The sequence below is a fragment of the Suricata suricatta genome, chromosome 2 (assembly GCF_006229205.1).
Source record: "Suricata suricatta isolate VVHF042 chromosome 2, meerkat_22Aug2017_6uvM2_HiC, whole genome shotgun sequence".
In the NCBI taxonomy this organism is placed as follows: Eukaryota; Metazoa; Chordata; class Mammalia; order Carnivora; family Herpestidae; genus Suricata; species Suricata suricatta.
This window is the reverse complement of record NC_043701.1, coordinates 104633009-104651465: the sequence shown is the minus strand read 5'-3', so window position 1 is coordinate 104651465 and position 18457 is coordinate 104633009. Positions and strand designations below refer to the sequence as shown.

The following is an 18457-nucleotide window of genomic DNA, read 5'->3' as shown; positions in this document are numbered from 1 at the left end:
GAAGCGTGAGATCATGACCTGAGCTGAAATCAAGAGTCAGACACTTAACCAACTGAGCCAGCAGATGCCCCCTGCCTCCATTTCCAGTAAGATGGGAATGTGATTATCCTCCCTTTATCCTTCCCCAGAAGGCTTTATGATTCTTGATTTAATGCACAGGGTGCTGAGCTCCTCTAAGAACACTGGATATGCCGCTGCTGATACACATATTGCTGGGGTGCAGGGCTTTGATGCTGAGGGACTGGGCGAAGAGAAACCACTTCTAATGCGTGGTCCTCTCCTGAAACCACTTCTACATTTGTATTGTGGACATCTAAGAAGATTTATGCACCTAGCATGTAGCAGCATGTTAAAAAGAAAACCATGGGCCCGAAATGGTGTCTCTCAGGCTAACTCAGCAAACCAAGACTTAATAGCTAACCTAACTGCAGTTTCAACCTCCCAAGAACATAACCTTTCACCGGTCAACATAGAATTTTCTGGTCGATACTAGGAAATTTACTCACAGACCCCTCCCGCTCCCCTTTGGAGGGCAATGTTGTCTAAACAATGACTTCCTTGCTAATAATTTCCTTTATTCTTTGTCTGTGTGCCCTCTCTGCCTTTTCAAACTTTTGTTTTGCTCAGTGGGGCTCCCCTCTGTTTGCTAGATGGGATGCTGCCCTGTTCACGAATCATTGGGTCTTCACATTTACGTGGTAGAATTTTGATATTTAACAAGCCACTCAGTATGCATTAATTTTTTCATTCTTTTACCCGAGAGTGGAGAATACAGTTTTCCAGCCACTCCTCTCTTCTTTACCACAGTTCTCTAAAGAGCTCACAATTCAGCCTTTCACTGGCTTCTCAAACTTCTCAGCCAGGCACCTCCCTCCTCCTTCCCCGAGGCCACTCTCCAACTCCCAAGGGACTTCTACCCACCTCGTATTGGTCCTTGAGGAGCAATCTAGTTGGTAAATGATCAATCAAGAATGCTCTGGGCAGAGATATCTCAGCACCAATGACTTTAAGCCATTCTGACCTACTGCCCAAAAGACCTCCTCCAGGCCCTAACTCCTCACTTCTCAGAACTCTCCCCCCCGCTCTGGAACACCACCCCCTGTGTCTTGCAAGCCCAGCTCCCCCTCCTCCTGTGCTGACTCCCTTCCCATCCCTCATCTCCCTAGGTTGCCCTCTTCTTCCTTTCCTCATCTGTAACTCTATGTGGCAGGGGGTGGGGAACATCTCTACCCACAGGCCCTGAATTCCACCAGGACACATTAGCACCCCATGTCTGTGTCTCCAGCCCAGATCTCCGTCCTGAGGGTAGGGGTTATCTATCTACCCAAGGATTCCCTGCTGGGGTCCAATAGATGCTGAAACAAAACCCAAACACTCCATGTTGCTTCCCCAGAGCTCTTGCACTAACCTTGTCCTTGTCTGGGTTATTGGTTTTGTCATTCTCTCAGGGTCCTGAGCTTGGCAATTTGGTGCCTGGCACATGGATGCTTGCCACAGTTACAGGACATATGTGAAAGCAGAAGTCCAGGCGCACCTGGGTGGCTCAATCAGTTGAGCGTCAGACTTGGGCTCAGGTCATGATCTTGAGGTCGGTGAGTTCGAGCCCCATCTTGGGCTTGCTGCTGTCAGCACAGAACCTCTTTGGATCTTCTGTCCTGCTCTCTGTGCCCCTCCATCACTTGTGCTCTCTCAAAAATAAACAAATATTGAAAAAAACCCCAGAAGTCCGGCTTCATGTCACTCCGCTGCTCAAACATCTTCATCCCTCCCTCTTGTGGCATCGACTTTGACCTCTGAACTGGTGTTCAGGCTCCAACCACTGTCCTTTCTTTCCACATCGCTGGGTCACACGCCCCAGATCTGGGGGCACAAGTGGGCTTCAGCGTGTGTGTTGGTGCTGATCTTGGAGAGTTGGGCCTGAAGCCCTGCACTGGGGACACCCAAGAAAGACTGGGCACCCTCATGGTCCACAGGGACTGGCACAGGGAGCAGCGGCACTTTTCTGTCACCCCTGCCCTCCCCTGTAGCACCTCAGGGGTGCTGGTGTCCCCGAGCAGGCTCCACGCTTTCCCAACTCTTTGTTACCATCATGTAAGCCTCTAAAATCCCTTCCTCAGCTTCTAAGTCCAACTTATTTATCCTTCAAGGCTGGACTGAAATGACATTTCCTCCTGGAACCTTCCCCAGGTTTAACAGACTGTCCCCTCCCATGATCCCCTCTGGCTGGACAGTCTCCAGTGTCAGTCTCCCCAGCTAACTCACAAGTCTCTAGAAGGTGCTTCTGCTTGGGAGTGTGTTCCTCCCCCTGAAAGGTCAGAGGGCCACTCACGGAGCATGTGTTAAAGGCTGCTTGAGCTGCGCAAGGCCTTGGGGTCAGAAGTCGGCCCCAGACTGCTCCGCGTGGCCCTTCCCCTGGCCCACTGGGCTGACAAGTACACTCTTGGGGACTCTCAGAAACACACCCTGACAGGGCTCCGTCAGAAGGCTTGGGGGAGGGGCATCTGGGTGGCTCGGTTGGTTGAGCCTCCGACTCTTGGTTACCACTCAGGTCATGATCTCAGAGTTTCATGGGTTTGGTCCCCACATGGGGCTCTGTGCTGACAGTGTGGAGTCTGCTTGGAATTGTTTCTCTCTCCCTCTCTCTGCCCTCTCCCACGTGTGTTGTCTCTGAGTCTCTCAAAATAAATATATAAAGAAGAAGGAGAAGAAGAAGACGATGAGGAGGACGAGGCCTGGGTGGCTGGCCTCGGGCTCGAGCTGTCACGCCTCAGGGCAGAGACACTCCACAGGCTCCCACGTTCCATCCCTGCAGCCCCGGTGTGGGTAAACTTCAGTAAATGTGTGACCTGACAGCATTCCAGCTCATTCTGTTCAGCAGTGAAAGCGTGTATTGATCACCCTGGCTTCCTGGAAGGAGTCCCGGCCTGAGAGTTGCTCTGGCGCCTGTCCCCCAGCCTGGCCAGGCCACCGAAGGCCCCCACCCCCACTGTCGGGCCAAGTGATGTCAGCCTCCGCCCCCGCCTCCCCAGCCTGGGCACAGAACGCTCTGGGAACAGCTCCGACCCCACCCCTCCGATATAAATAAGGCCTCAGTGGCCTTGCCAGGGAAGAGGCTGTTTCTGTCTTGGGGACTAAAGGCAGAAGGTAAGCTGGGAGCCCCTCTCCTTACACACCCCTCCCCGTCTCTCTCAGGGCAGCTGAGTCACCTGCAGGGAGGAGAAGCTGGGGGGAGGGGGCATCATTGCCGGGAGGGGGGAAGAGCAGCTGGAGGCCAGGAGCCAGGGACCCCACCACGGAAGACTCATGAGCTGCCTTTCCCCTCCTGTCACACCATACATCCAGACATGGGGGCTGTCCTCCCCCTCGACCCACCCTAGGTCCTACCCAGAGAGCCGTCCCTCCCCGGCAGTGGGGGCAGAGTAGCCAGGACCTCCTGCTGCCCATGAATGGTCGGGGAGGGGGGGGGGCGGTGCTGCATCTACAGGGGCTCAGTTGAGCTGCATCTGACTCCCTGCACCTCCACTACTGAGGCAGTGCTGCCTCTGGGTTCAAGGCTGTGTTCTGTGCACTCAACTCATCGCCTTGTATCCCTGAGCCTTGGTTTGCTCATTTATAAAATGGGACAGATAGCAATGCTTGGCCTCCCTTGCTCATGAACTGTGGTGTACATTAAAAGAGCTAATAGAAATGTGAACATGCTTTCTGTACTTTAGGATAAACTAAAAAGACAAATTCTTATTATTTTGTTCAAGAGGCACCACAGATCAGTACTGTAGTGGGTGGCCTATGGCGTCCCGGAGGTGGGGGGAGGGTCTGGGTTTGAATCCTAGTTCTGTCTCTTCCTAACTGCGTGACCTTGAGCAAACCACCGAACCTCCTCTGCAAACCAGCAGTAAGTAATCCATTTAACTATTATTTACCAAGTACCTACTAGATCCCAGGAACATTTCTGGGAATGTGGTGTATATAAATCAGCGAACAAAACAGAGCAAGGACCCCACTCCTATGGGGTTTGCATTCACGTGGGAAGAGACGGAATTAAAAATTAAAAATAAACAGACAAATGCTGCCAAGGGTTACAGGATGGGAACCTGTTCTGTGGGAAGAGGAAGTAAAGCAGGATCGGTGGGTCCAGAGGGTCAGGTGTGGTGGGGGACAGCTGCAGTGTGAAGTGTGGTCAAGGAAGCCTCAGCGGGATGAGACGAGTTGATCTATGGGAAAGCATGAGAACACTGCCCGGCAATGATAAGCAGTATGTTAGTGTCAGTTGCCGATCTTACCATTTCATTAAGTCATGGAACCATGAGGAGTTGGATACCTGGGGGAGGGGAGGGGAGAGGGGGGCGGAGGGGGAAGGTGGTGGAGGAGGAGAATGCCACAGGCGCCTACTGTGTGCTGACTTAGGACCTGCTGGAACAGCAGCAACTGATCCCAGCTGAGAGCAACGACAGTGATCCCAGTGATCTGTGACATTGCTTTACCTGAGACCGTGCCCAGGCTGTGCGGGAGGGGCTGCCTGACCCCAGCCCAGGACAAGGTGACAGTTACTGCAAGATTTCTCCAGCACTCTGCTTCCACAAGCTTTCCCTGAGAACTCGGTGTGGTCCAGTTTTTTTTTTTAATGTTTATTTATTTATTTTTGAAGGGGTGGGAAGGGGCAGAGAGGGAGAATCCTATGCTTGACAGGGTGGAGCCCAGCTCGGGGCTCGATCCCACAGACTGTGAGATCATGACCTGAGCAGAGATCAAGAGTCAAACGCTTAACTGCCTGAGCCGCCCAGGGTCCCTGAGGTTTGGCTTTTGACACAAGACGTGAGCTGGCAACTTCGGCTTGTCTAGACAGGAAGGAGAGTTTTCTGTTCTGCTTCTTTCTGTATGCCGTGTGGCTTCTCATGAGAACAGTGGATTGAGTCAAATGCACAGGGAGGAGGGTAAAGAGGCAGCAGGGGTCAGAAGTCCAAGTTCCTTTGGCATTGAATGGCCAGGACAGAACCAAACACAACGCTTTTGAGAGCAGGCACAGGTGACCAGCCCCGGGAGAGGAGTGCAAGGTGCTAATATGAGGGGACAACTGTGCACGCACAGCTGCAGGAGAGACATGGGTGTCAAGGTGACCTTGAGTCAGTGGTGACGTACCTCAGCTCCAGGGATGCCTGGCCTGCTCTGGGAGGACTGGGGGCTGAGGAAGGACGTGGACCAGAGCACTAAGGAGTAATAAGCTGGTAATACAGTCCACCTCTTCACCAGGAATGAGTGAGATGTCATATAAATGATAAGAACAGAATGAACCCATACAGAGAGCACGGATCCCCTCAGATGCAAAGGGTCAGAGAGAGGAACAAGCTAGCAGAGCCAGCCCAAGAGCCTGAGCTCAGCCAAGATCAAGAGTTGGATGCTCACCCGACTGGGCCACTCAGGTGCCCCTTAATCTCTTCTTCTTAGGACACCAGGCAGGTTGGGTTAGGTCCCACCTCATTTAACCTAAATTACCTCTTTCTCTCTCCAAATATAGTACATTTTGAGGTAGTGGGATTGGGATTTCAACAAATAATTTAAAACATTTTTTGCCTTAATATCATGATACATTATTGCCGAAAGTATTCCTTTAAAAACAAGCTTAGGTGTTTCCATATTACTCTTTATTAAACATATAATTATTGATTGAAGGATGACATCACTCACTGATATAACATAAAACTAGTATCAGCCACTCACATATTCTTGGAGAGAAAGCTTCCAGTATTTTGTGAAAACATTTGCATATGTCTTTACTTGATTGAACAGGCAAGTTCACATTTCTGTCCAAAATCTATAGATGTCTTGGAGCTCCTGGGGGGCTAAGCGTCTGACTTCAGCTCAGGTCATGATCTCATGGTTTGCGGATTCGAGCCCCGCGTCGGGCTCTGTGCTGACAGTTCAGAGCCTGGAGCCTGCTTCAGATTCTGTGTCTCCCTCTCTCTCTGTCCCTCCCCAGCTTGCGCTCTGTCTGTCTCTCTCTCACAAATAAATAAAACATTAAAAAAATATTAAAAAATTAATAAAGTCTACAGGTATCTTAATATCAAGACATTCCCACCACTCTAAAAACCAGACAAAACAAAACACAAAACCAATCCCAAAATAAGTCCTACGAAAGCGCAGCTCAGGCCACGACAGTGTGTTTGGTGCCTAAGTCGTATTTCCTCAGAGCCTTGAAATCTATTACTTCTCTTCCATGTGTGTAGACTTGGATAGATTTCTCCCAGACTGAATGACTCACTTAGTAATCTGTCATCCTTCCCGAAATGACATTTTTTCAGGATACGCAGAAGGGAGCACCCCCCGTCAGAGATGGCGCCTGCTGGTGTGAGCCTGAGGGCCGTGGTCCTCTGTCTCCTGGCCTGGGCTGGCCTGGCTGCTGCCGACCGGGTGTACATACACCCCTTCCACCTCCTCGTCTACAGTAAGAGCAGCTGTGAGCAGATGGAAAAGTCCAACACGGAGGCGCCCAAAGAGCCGACCTTCACGCCCGTCCCGATTCAGGCCAAGACCACCCCTGTGGACGAGGAGGCACTTCGAGAGAAGCTGGTGCTGGCCACCGAGAAGCTGGAGGAGGAAGACAGGCTGAGGGCAGCGAAGGTGGGCATGATGCTCAACTTCCTGGGCTTCCACATGTACCGCCTGCTGAGTGAGTCGTGGAGCCCGGCCAGCGGGGCCATCCTGTCCCCAACGGCTCTCTTCGGCACTCTGGCCTCTTTCTACTTGGGAGCCCTGGACCCCACGGCCAGTAGGCTACAGGCGTTCCTGGGCGTCCCTGGAGAGGATCAGGGCTGCACGTCCCGGCTGGATGGCCACAAGGTCCTCTCTGCCCTGCAGACCATCCAGGGCCTTCTGGTAATCCCAGGTGGGGCTGGCGGCCAGTCCGGGCTGCTCCTCTCCACGGTGGTCGGCCTGTTCACAGCCCCTGGCCTGCGCCTGAAGCAGCCATTTGTGCGGGGCCTGGCTCCCTTTGCCCCCGTCACCCTCGTGCGCTCTCTGGACTTGTCCACGGACCCAGATCTTGCTGCTGAGAAGATCAACATGTTCATGCATGCTGTGACAGGGTGGAAAATGAACAGACCTCTTTCAGGAGTCAGCCCGGAGAGCACCCTACTCTTCAACACCTATGTCCACTTCCAAGGTAAGACAAACCCTGCGGGGGACTCTGCCCCTGGGCCGGTGCCAAAGGGTGACAGTTCCCTGCATCTGTGGACTTAGTGCCCAATATTTCAGCTCAGCAGGGTCAGGCCTTGGAGACGGGCAGAGTGGCACATGTGAGGAAGTACCTGAGAGTCACTCTCAATGAGGAGGAAGTAGCTGCCCGGTGGGCTCCTTGGAGGAGTATCCGCCCACCTAACTGCTGCCCCACTATGTGCAGCTACAGAGTACACCCTTCTCGTTGTCTCACCCAGACCCCTTGTGATGTAGTGAAGAGGTGTCACTGCCTCTAGAGAAAAAAACAACACAGCGACCTCCTCAAAAAGGCACAGCCATGAGTGAGGCTTCCAGGATCCAAGCCCTCACCTCAGGCCCTGTGGCCCATCTCTCCGCTCAGGAGCGAGGGGCTCCTGTCTCCTGAGAAGGTCAATGTCCACGCAAAAATAACCGATTTGTTTGCTTAAATCACTTTCATGCTTGGAGGGGTTATCCCTCCCACCTTCCCTGAGAAAGTTCGCTCTTTGACTATATATCCTGGAAGTTGTCTCCACTCAAGTCCCCCAAGTTGGGCGTCCCAGAGGGGCTTGGCAGGAAGGACGCACAGGTCCTGATCCCGGGTTGCCCAGGTTGGAGCTCAACAGGGAAGCCGGGTCCCACAGGCGAATGCCCAGACTACAGAGCTGCAGCCAGAAGTGCCTGAGGGAGGTACTGTGGGGTGCTGAGTGTCCAGAAGACCACAGAGGCCTGGGGTAGGGGTGGCTTGGGGAGCTGGCTGCAGTGGAGAAGAACAGACACGTGCACAAAGGCTGGTGAGTTCAGGGCCAGGAACCATAGTGAAGGGTGACTGCATGTACCCAGAGCTCAGAATGAGGGAGTGTGGCTGGTGCAAGGCAGGGCCGGACAGATTGGCCAGGTTCTGATTTGGAATCTGATATTGGGAGCGGGGAAAGCGTTCTGGTCAGAGGTCACCCAGGCAGCCTGTGCCGTGTGCATCGGGGTGGGGGTAGGGGAGTGGGGGAGCACCGGGGAGGTTGCTCAATGAGTGTAGGCAAACTGTCCTGGGAACACACGCCAAGGCAGTGACTCCATGAATTGATGGAGGGGCCGGGGAGGGCGCATTGGAGAGCCAAGTGAGCAAAGCAGCCAAATGATGGGACCTGAGCCAGAGAGACAGAGGTTTAATAGAGCGTGGCTATTTTCTTACTCTGAAAACATCCTGGAAGTCTGTAAATCACAAAGGGGAAGGTCCCCCAGCCTGTTTGGGGTGCAGGAAGAAAGGCTAGACCCGGGAGTGCTCAGGTCCCAGTGCTGACAGGTCACGGGAATGGAGTCCAGCCCTGGGGCCATCCAACAGGGGGTGAGGGGGGCGCGCCCCACAGAGGACAGAGGGGATTCGTGGGCTCAACTCGCCATTGCTAAGAGGAGCCCCAGGAGGAGAGATCCCTGATAAAATCGTGCCCCCAAAAGGCAAAGTGGGAAACAGGGACTCACTCTGGAAAAGCTCCCGTCCACGTGTTCACATGGAGCCAGACAAGAGGGGAGAGAAGAAAGAGATGGAGAGAAAAGCAAATCGCACTCAGGACTCCGAATTCCTGGATGCTCACCCAGCTCCACCACATCCCGCCTTCTGATCTCCCTCCCTGACCTTCCTGTGCCTCAGTTTCCATCAGAGACACACAGTCCCCTCCTGTCCGCCGCAGAGCACTCATAAAGCAGTGGGCCGTCTTGGGAGCTCTGTGTTCCCCTTTGGTAATGGCGTCCTATTACCATGACCTCAAAGGACAGAGGGATGTTCCTACCTGGCAAGCACGTGGGGGCTGGGAGCCCTTGAGCCCCAGGGTGCCCTTTGCCCCAGCTCTGCTGTCACCCCAAGCTGGGTGCTGGCCCTGACAGGTTCCACAGCGCCTGTTGACTTAACCTTGAGAGATTTACTTAACCTCAGGTTGAGGACAGTGTGTTGTGCTTTTCAGATGAGCAGACAGGACAAGACGGCCACCTCCGGTGGGAAAAGATTTCGTCCTTTCTTCCCCTAAACTCATGGGTCCCCTCGGGGAGCCTGGGAGGAAGGACAGTGCGGCTTCTCACTCCTGTCTCCCCATGGCCTGACTATGAAGGAGCAGGGGGAGGCTGGGTTTGGTAGTTTCTTTGCACCAGACCCAGGCCCTGGGATGGCAGGCCTGCGGGCAGCCTTGTCCTTCCAGATCCCGCCCCTCCGCACTGGAGACCCCTGTTCCTGGAAAAGGGAGCTCTGGCTCTTGAAGCTGCCTTTACTCAGACCCTCAGCAGCCCGGCACCCAGAGGCTGCTCTGTGACAGACTCTCCCTCATTCCCCCAGAAACAGCCCTGACATGGGCCTCTCATGGTGGCTGAGGAGACTGCAGGGGGTGGGGCTGTGCCAGGGACTTCGGTCACAGGGAGACCCCCCCAGGAACAGGGCCTTCAGCAGGCATCTGTCCTGTCTCCCAGGACAGCTGAGCCGGCTGGCAGCTTGGTTCTGCCACCATGTGCACAGTCCCATGGGATTGAGGGCACCAGAGAGGGCTCACCGCCTGCCCGCAGGGCCGGTGCCAGCATGCACGGAGCCACTGGTCACGCCAGGTCGTATGTGTGTCCCTGGCAGCACCTTTGTGACAGGAGGGCATGCTCAGTTCTGCGTCCTAGGACTTGAGAAAGGAAGTCTCCATCACAGCCGGCCTTGCTCTCGGGCTGGAACCTGAGTGTGCACGGGGCATGCGTCAGGCTATGAAATGATTCTGGATGATACGGTGATGGTGGGTACAGGTCCTTGCTTGTCTGTCCAAACCTGCAGGATGTACAGCCCTGATGTCAACCACGGCTCTGGGGCACGATGACATGTCCATGTCGGTTCATCAGTGCGTGTGTCGGGGGGTCGGGGGGTACACAGGAAATCTCTACCTTCCTCTATGTTTTGCTGTGAACCCAACAATTAAATTTATCCAAAAAAGGAAATGAGCACGGCTGCCCCCAGGCTTTGGGCCAGGGCGGATCTGGGGTGAATTACTCAGTTGGTTGTGGTGGAAGGTCCCTATATTCTCTGCCTTCCTTTATGGGCTTTAAGGTGCCAGGTGTAAAGTCTCAGGGTGGCACTTGGCGTGTACAATGTCTCCATCTATGGTGGCGGTGGCGCCAGAGTGATCTTGCAGGAGGAAGACTTGACAGGCCCCTGGGGCCAGGGGACGGGTGAAATGCTGGGTCTGGAGAACAACCACCGCCCCACCCCCACCTGGGCTGTGCCTTCGGGATATGCCCTCCAAGCCTCGCCCCACCCCTGCTCAGCGGCACCCCCGGCCCTGAGCCCACCTGCTGCCCCTGCCTTGCTGACCCTTCCCCTCTTGTCTCCTGTCTGGGCCTCCAGGAACGCTGAAGGGGTTCTCCCTGATGGAGGGGCTCCAGGACTTCTGGGTGGACAGCACCACAGCAGTGCCCGTCCCCATGCTGTCGGGCACGGGCACTTTCCAGCACTGGAGCGATGCCCAGAACAATGTCTCCATGACCCGCGTGCCCCTCGGCAGGAGCACCTCCCTGTTGCTGCTGCAGCCGCACTGCGTGGCGGACCTGCGGCGGGTGGAGGTGCTCAGCTTCCAGCACAACTTCCTGGCGTGGCTGAAGGACCTCACTCCCAGGTATGGCTCCCAGAAACTGCCAGCACCTGGGGCTGCTCCCCCCGGAACGCGGGGGCTGGGCCCGTCCCTCTGCCCGGGTTGGCAGAGCCCGAGCACCGAGCAGGGGCGGGCGGGGTGGCCCACGCTGTTCTGGGCCAAGGGCCTGCGCATCCCCCCATCACCTCTCCACCCATCCACTCACCTGGCTCCCAGTTTCCCGTCTCTTTCTGAGAGCAGGAGACAGAAAGCAGTGGGGAACACGCCTTCCTTGGGCTTGCACTCACCCACTGGTTTTGGATGCCTGTGTTTCAATCCACCCTTGGACAGGGAACTTTTTGATGCCACCCCCAACACACACAATCTGCTGCAGTGCAAGACCTTTTGGGGGGCTGACTTCCCAGAAGGGTTGGTACCCTTCCCAGAGACCCGGGGAGGGGCCATCTCACGAAGCTGACCTTGACTCCTCAGTTCCCTGGGTTGCTCCTCTTAACTCCTGTGGAAGCAATTCTCCTCCACTGGGGTGCTGTGCTTGACCCCCAACCCAGGCGTAGAGCCGTCGGGTCTGGAAATCTGCCCCGAGATGGCACTTGGGGGCACAGTGGCCTCCTGAGGGCACTTTCTAAATCATTTTTTGTTGTGGTGGTGGGTAATCGCCCTAACATTTGCCACAGGACCCATCTTCAGGGACGTCACCCAGTGGCATGAAGCACACACACATTGTTGTGCGCCCCTCCCCACCATCCATCTCCAGGATCGTTTCCTCTTCCCAGACTGAAACTCTAACCCCATTAAACTCTAACTCTCCATCCTCCCACCCCAGCCCCTGGCCGCCACCTTCCTACTTTCTGTCTCTGAATCTGTCCATTCTGGGACCTCAGAGGAGTGAAGGCACACAGTATTTTTCCTTTAGTGACTGGCTTCTTTCACTTAGCGTGATGTCCTAGGGACTCATCCATGTCACAACCAGTGTCTGAATTTCTTCCTGTCTCTCTCTTCCCTCCACGGGGGTTTAGAGGTCAAGAGAACCCCTGAAAGGTGGCTAATAAGATAAGACATGATGCATTATTTCAGAGAAGAGCATTTTAAAGTTCTCCAGGTGACACTCCTTCAAGTGCAGCCGACCTAAAACCAGAAGGGAACAAAGAGTAGACTGTTCGTAGTCCAACATCCAGAAAGCAGGGCTGTTAGATGTATGCCCTTCTCACTGTATTTCAAAGGACGTGGAAGTTTTTTGTTGTTTGTTGCTGACACACTTTCCCCAAGATGGCCTAGCTGGGTGAAGGGGGCCCCGGGGCCTCACGGTGGGGCCCCCCAGGGCCTCCCTAAGTGTGCATCCCCCAACCCCCAGGGCCATCCGGCTGACCATGCCCCAGCTGACACTGCAAGGCTCCTATGACCTGCAGGACCTGCTCGCCCAGGCCAGGCTGCCCACCCTGCTGGGCGCTGAGGCGAACCTGGGCAAAATCAGCGATGACCAGCTCAGAGTCGGAAAGGTACCATGCGGGTGGGGTGTCTGTCTGTGCCGGAGTTGATTCCACGTGTTCGCAGGGTGGGAGGCGTGGATGGGAGGGGCACAGGGAGAGGGGCTGGGTAGGAGAGGAGAGCACGGCCGAGTGAGTGTGCCCCCAGGGTGGGAGGGAGGTGACCAGAGCTTTCCGGGGCTTTCCAGGGACAGGTGGGGAGCATCGAACCCTTCCCCACCATGTGGTCTATGGCTCTACCCAGCCTGGCCTCGCCTCGGGGTCCTTTCCAGATCCTACAGCTGGGCCCGGACTTGGGCCACAAAAGCGAGTGCCACAAGGCCCAGTGTTGGCCCTGCCAGAGGGCCGCCTGCTTCAGGGAAACACTCCGCGCTGGGTAGACTGTCCCCGGGTCGTCCGGATGCCGCACCTCTGCAGCGGGGCGGCCTGGACGCTCTGGGTGCTGTGCTGGGGAGTGGAGGGGCTGCTCCCAGCTCTGGCCTCGGAGATCACTGTTCGGGGGCAGTGGCCCCCGTGCTAAATGAGCGGCATAAGCCATGCACAGGGGCCCATGGCCGAGGGGCCATGGGTTTTGGCCTGGATGGCACCAGCAAGGGGGAAGCAGAGGGCCTCTGTGGGTTGGGCCTTCGGGAGTCGTCTACACTAAGGGGCGCGCATGGTCTGGGCACACTGGAGAAACACCCTCAGGCAGATGGCGCTGAACAGCTGGGCCCCGAGGGCCTCCGGGAGCCATCCCAACGCCTGCTGCCTTGCAGGTGCTGAACACCGTTCTTTTGGAACTAAAAGCAGACGAGGGAGGAGAGCCCACAGTGGCCACCCAGCCACCGGACGAGCCCGAGGCCTTGGAGGTGACCCTGAACAGCCCGTTCCTGTTCGCCATTTATGAGCAAGACTCCACCGCCCTCCACTTCCTGGGCCGCGTGGCCAACCCGCTGAGCGCGGCATGAGGCCCGGGCCACCACCGAGCCGAGGCTGTCACCGCGAGCGAGGGCAGCAATGCCAGCTTGTCACCCGACTTCTGCTTTTCCTTCCAGGGAGTCAGTGTGGAGCTGGAGGGAGGCCGCTTCTCCCTGGTAAACGTGGTGCTGTATATAATGAGGCAGAAGGCCTCCCGGGTCCTTAGGTCTATCTCGGGCCATGTTGTGGGGGGCTTGGGGGGGCCAAGAACCAGAGTTTATTAGCACAGATGGCTGTGCAGGAGAAAGTCTGAACAGACCAACTGGTTGGTGAAACCAACAACTGTCTTTCTTTTTATCGAGAACAGAAATTGGGTTTTAAAATTATACAGTTTCCACGGCCCTGGGTTATGGAATATGAGCACACGACCCGCATGCAGTCTCCATGATGCCTTTGGTTTTTGTTGGTTTCTTAGTTTTCTTTCCCAGGATACTGTGATCTTTGAAGAACACACGTGTCTGAATTTGTATTAGAATGTTATTACCATGGCTGATTATCCCTTGTGTTATTAATAAACGTCTTGCAACAATACGCAAAGGGGGAGAATTCTTTGCAGAGCAAATACATGCCTTTGAGCTAACAGACCATACAAATGCCAAGTGCTTTCAAGGGCTTTGGGCCGTATTTTTGGATGGGATTCCCATGGAAGGTGCGGGCCGGTAGTTGGCCACCATTTGCTGAGGTTTTAGATGATGCTTTATTCTGGACTCATCCATCCCTAAGTGGCAGATGGGCATGGGGGTGGGGGAGCCCCATGCCCCGATGTGCTGCTGGGAAGGGACAGGGCATGTGGGCACCTCTTCCTTTCTGGGGACACAGGGTTGGATTGCTGCTCCCATTGCCCAGGGGGTGGAAGGCAGAAAAGCAAATCCTACCTGTTGAGTGCCTCTGAAAGGTCAGCCCCCTGTATTCTAAGGCTGGGGTGGGGAGCAGGGAGGCGTGGGCGCCGGAGCCCCACGCTGTTGCTGGTGACAGTGATGGTGCTTCCTGGTGTATACAGAACCCTGTCTCCTCCTCCCTTCCAGAGCTGCGGAAGGAACCAAGCAGGCTATGTGACACGGTGATCACTGATGACGGCTGCTGGACAGCCACCCCGGGGTGAGAGTGGGGAGCACGGTTTCACAGGCAACCCAGTCCTTTCCGGTGTGCTGTGTGCTGTCTGAGCGGTGAGTGCGCTGCTCACTTGTGTCCAGGCCTCGCCGCCCCCCTCCTGGGCACCGTTGCCGCAGTCCAGGGCACTGGGGTGGCCAAGCATGTGCCGAGAGGCTGGTCTGCTCCTCTAACCGAGGCTCGGACCTACACAGAACAGGGACGATGCCCTCCACACCCCAGTGTCCTCCTCGAGTTCTCAAGCGCCCTGCTAGACTGGAGCACAGCGACCTGCTCTGATGTCAAGGTCAAGGGACAGCTGGTCCCTCCCACTTCTGTGGCTGTGCTCGGAAGCATGGTGTCCAGAGATGGACAGGCTGAGCAGGAAGCCCAAGTCCGACACTTCCTGTGCCCTGGAGCAGGTGGCTTGACCCTCCTGGGCCTCCCTGCCCTGCTGTGCCAAGTGGGAAATACCTGAACGAATAAAACGATACTAACCACCATCATGTCAATGGCAGTCAGTCTATAGTGGAGTCAGGACCTCTACCCTGTCTGAAGTCCTGCCCCAGAAACGTCCAGCAGGCAAAGGGCCCTCCCCTAGAGCCTCCTGAGAGAGCACTGCCTGGCCAACACCTTGATTTTGGCCAGCGAGACCCATCTCTGACTTCTGGCCTCCGAGCGATAAGGGAATGAATTTGTGGCAACGTGTTAGGGCGGCAAAAGGAAATGTGCAGCAGCCTTGGTGCATATGCTCTGGCATGTCCCCTAACTGCACCTCTAGGGCCCTTCAAGGCTGCACCCTTCCCATTCCAAGCTCTTCAAGAGACTCCCCTCTGGGATCGTCTTCAAGCGCTGGTATTCTCCCCACCCCCTCCATTGAAGAGGACCACTGACCACACAGGGACGGGCTGGCACCTGGGGGGCAGAGAAGGGAAAGTGTCCCAGGGAAGCTTCTGGCAAGGGCCTCTGGGGGACAGGCAGCACCCATCCCTGCCTTTGAAGCTGCAGGCGAAGCTCTCAGTCCCTGGACACCTCCCTCCCTTTCCCCAGACCAGCCTCTGTTCTCTGGCCGCACAGGGGCCCCCTCCACATGGCAAACAGGGAGGCATGGCGGCTCTGAAGCTCTAACGCATGCAGCCTACTGTCACCTTCTGGGCAGCAAATGCGCCGGGGCAAGGCTTTCCCCAGACCTCACACCGGGTCAAGCTGAGCAACAGTGGCGCTGGTGGAACAGACACAGCACAGCACCTGTGATTCACTCGGGTGCTTTGAACAGGCAGCGGTACAGGAGCCCTGTTGATGAACTGTGGGTGTTCATGGGGGTCCCCTGCCCAGCAGCCCCCAGTCCGCCAGCCCGGCCCACTTTCACCTGGGCTCCCTGGGTTTCTCTCCTCTGGGGCCCAGTGAGGGGCAGCACTGGCATCCAGCAACTCCCTGGTTTGGAAACGGCCACTGGATGCCAGGTCTCTGGGGACAACTGGAAGTTCGGGAACAGGTGCACGTTAGAGTCTCATGATCCAGGGTGCTTGGATGGCTCTGTGGGTCAGGATTCCCGCTCTTGAGTCTGACTTGGGTCATGATCCCAGGGTTGGGGGATTGAGCCCTGTGTCAGGCTCTGAACTGAGTGTGGAGCCTGCTTGGGATTCTCTCTCTCTCCCTGTACCCTTCTTGCCCACACATGTGCGCTCGCTCGCTCTCTCTCTCTCTCTCTCTCTCTCTCTCAAGAAATAGTAGTAACAATTAGTCTCACGATTCTGCGTGGCCCTTGGAGCAGAACCTACACCCCCACCCAGATCCCGTTGTCAGGATCTGGTTTTCACCGGGAGCTTAGGAACGCACACTAGACTTTCGGGTTAGGGTTAGGGCCAGCACAGGCTTCTAGAAGAGCCGGACCACCACCAGCAGTACCCCCTCTTGGATTCCCTCTCTCAGGTGGATGCCACATCTTGAATCTGAACCAGAGCCGTGGCGGTTCCCCCCATAAGTCCTAACATGACTGTGAATGAGAAGCAGTGTGCGCTGTGGGCTCAGGGCTGTCCCTCCGGCCCCCTGGCCTCCTCCCTGCATGGACACATGCTTGTGAGGTGCTGAGGTCCCCACCACCGATGTCCTCCTGACTCGGGAACTGTGGTCTGGAAGGTGTCCCTGATGACCTGAGACAGCACTGCCCCACTACGGCTCGGGGAGCCAACACCAGGGTGTCCTAGCTTCATTTAGAAAGCAACAGGCAGCTGACTAGCGCAGCTCTCCTAGGGTGCGGGCAGTTGCTAGGAGGACGATGTTGCTAACGACCCACTGCTGTTCTTTGTCCCCGGCTCTTTTGTAAATTGGAAGTGGGTCAGGATGTTACCAGGATATGAAATGCCGGTGTTTTGCAGATTACTTAACACCAATATATCAATTCTGGGGTTTGTCTGTCATCAGTCTTTCTTCGCCAAGTCCTAAGTCTTCCTGGGCTTGCCAAGTGCTTCCCCAGGAGACAGGGAACAATTCATCCGCTCCTGTGGCCTCCAGCCTGAGGTCTCCGCTCAGGACCTACAGCGTCCCTGGCCCACCCACCGAGGAAACTCACCAGATTCCAAAGCTTCACTGTCGTTTTCATTTCCCGAACGACGTTTGTTTGTTCCTAGTTTGGCAGCAAACCCCAAGCTTAACAGACACAAGGCTGCATCAGATCCTCCCATTTCAGTAGCTTACATTGGGGAGCACCCTCCCCTTGCTGCAGAGACACCTAGGAGTATGATCACCGGGTGGGTGCTCCCGAGCCCACCGGGACACCACGCTGTACACGGGATGGAAACCACTTGACCTTTCTAAATCTGAAAACTCTGGGCACTGAAACGTGTACTGAAGGTTTGGACGGGCTTTGGATTTGAATCTCCTCCCATGTGCGTTTTTTCCCCTCTAATAGAATTTATGTTTTTAGAGCAGTGTTAGGCTCACAGCAGCACTGAGCAGAAAGTACAGTTCCCATATGTTAGTGATAGGTTAGACTTTTGGTGCCCTAAAACTCCTGTGTTCACCCCCACAACTCCCGCCACCACCCAGCTTCTCCTGTCCCCATAATTTTTCCTTTTCCAGAATGCTGGAGAAGCTAGGATGTAGGCAGCCTTTCGGACTGGCCCCTCTCTCTTAGCAACATGCATTTAAGATTCCTCCTGGTATTTCCATTTCTTTTTAGGACTGATCGACATCTCACTGGATGGACTGTTTATTTATCCATCCACGTACCAAAAGACAACTTGGTCGTTTCCAATTTTTCTGGGCAGTGATGAATAAAAGCTGCTGTCAACATCCGTGGACAGGTTTGTGTGTGGACACAGGTTGGCCATGTGCTGTGGACTGAACAGACATTCTGGGCACCTCTGAGACCCTCACCTGTGTGTCGGATGTCAGAGTCCATCAATTTCAATGGAGTGGGGGGCCCTAACCCACCTTCGTGCACTCGGTGTTCCTCCACGCTTCTGTCGAGTTACCTGCGGTGTTAACCCTCTGAAGCTCGCTGTGACGCTTTGTTAAGTGGGTCCAGACCAGCCTTTGTTTTGGGCTAATCTGGTGCCGCTCCAGAGTCCAATCTTTCGGAAGATACTGCCTGCAGGCACTGTCAGAGTCTTTCTGTTCTGCCCGTGGGAACACACACTATCCCCGGGCCCCCTGAGCCCTGAGGGGGATTCTACCCACTCCTTTCTAGGAACACTTTCCTCCTGCCCCATGAGCGGCTAACCAGCTATACAAAGTGAGCCGCATGAGCGCCCTCCCCTCCAAACTCTGCCCCCCAAGTTCTGGCCTCCTCACCACCCCCCTGCCTCCACCATTCAGACTCTCAAATCAGAGTCGTCCGCTCTGGGTCCTCCTGTGCCCGGGCCTGGACACTGTCCACAAACAGCCCACTGCACTTCCCTCCTCTCCGGATCCCACGCTGCTCTGGTCCAGTGTCCACACCGCACTGTATCAGACGCTTGGCGTGGCGCTGGACTGTTTAAGGTGTTTAAGGTGGGGCAGGAATTCAGGGCCTCGTGACTGGATCACCTCAAGGTCAAAACACTACCTCAAAGATCAAGAAAGCGTTTCAGTCCAACATTAATGAGAGCGAAGAGAACACCAGAGTCTGGATTGTTCTGGGATTGTGAC

The 18457-nt window shown here is 55.5% G+C and overlaps 1 protein-coding gene across 2 annotated transcripts; it reads left to right on the top strand.

Annotated features, from left to right (window-relative positions):
* The first annotated feature begins 3056 nt into the window (after positions 1-3056).
* On the top strand, positions 3057-13768 carry AGT (angiotensinogen). 2 transcript variants are annotated; one of them, XM_029931233.1, is made up of 5 exons: positions 3057-3144; positions 6300-7159; positions 10553-10820; positions 12148-12292; positions 13036-13768. In XM_029931233.1, the coding sequence occupies exons 2-5, from the start codon at positions 6331-6333 to the stop codon at positions 13225-13227; spliced, it is 1434 nt and encodes a 477-aa protein (XP_029787093.1). In that variant the 5' UTR covers positions 3057-3144; positions 6300-6330; the 3' UTR covers positions 13228-13768. The 2 variants fall into 2 exon arrangements, with proteins under 2 accessions (XP_029787093.1, XP_029787095.1); XM_029931235.1 differs by lacking the exon at positions 3057-3144 and adding an exon at positions 4405-4537.
* The last annotated feature ends 4689 nt before the right edge of the window (positions 13769-18457 follow it).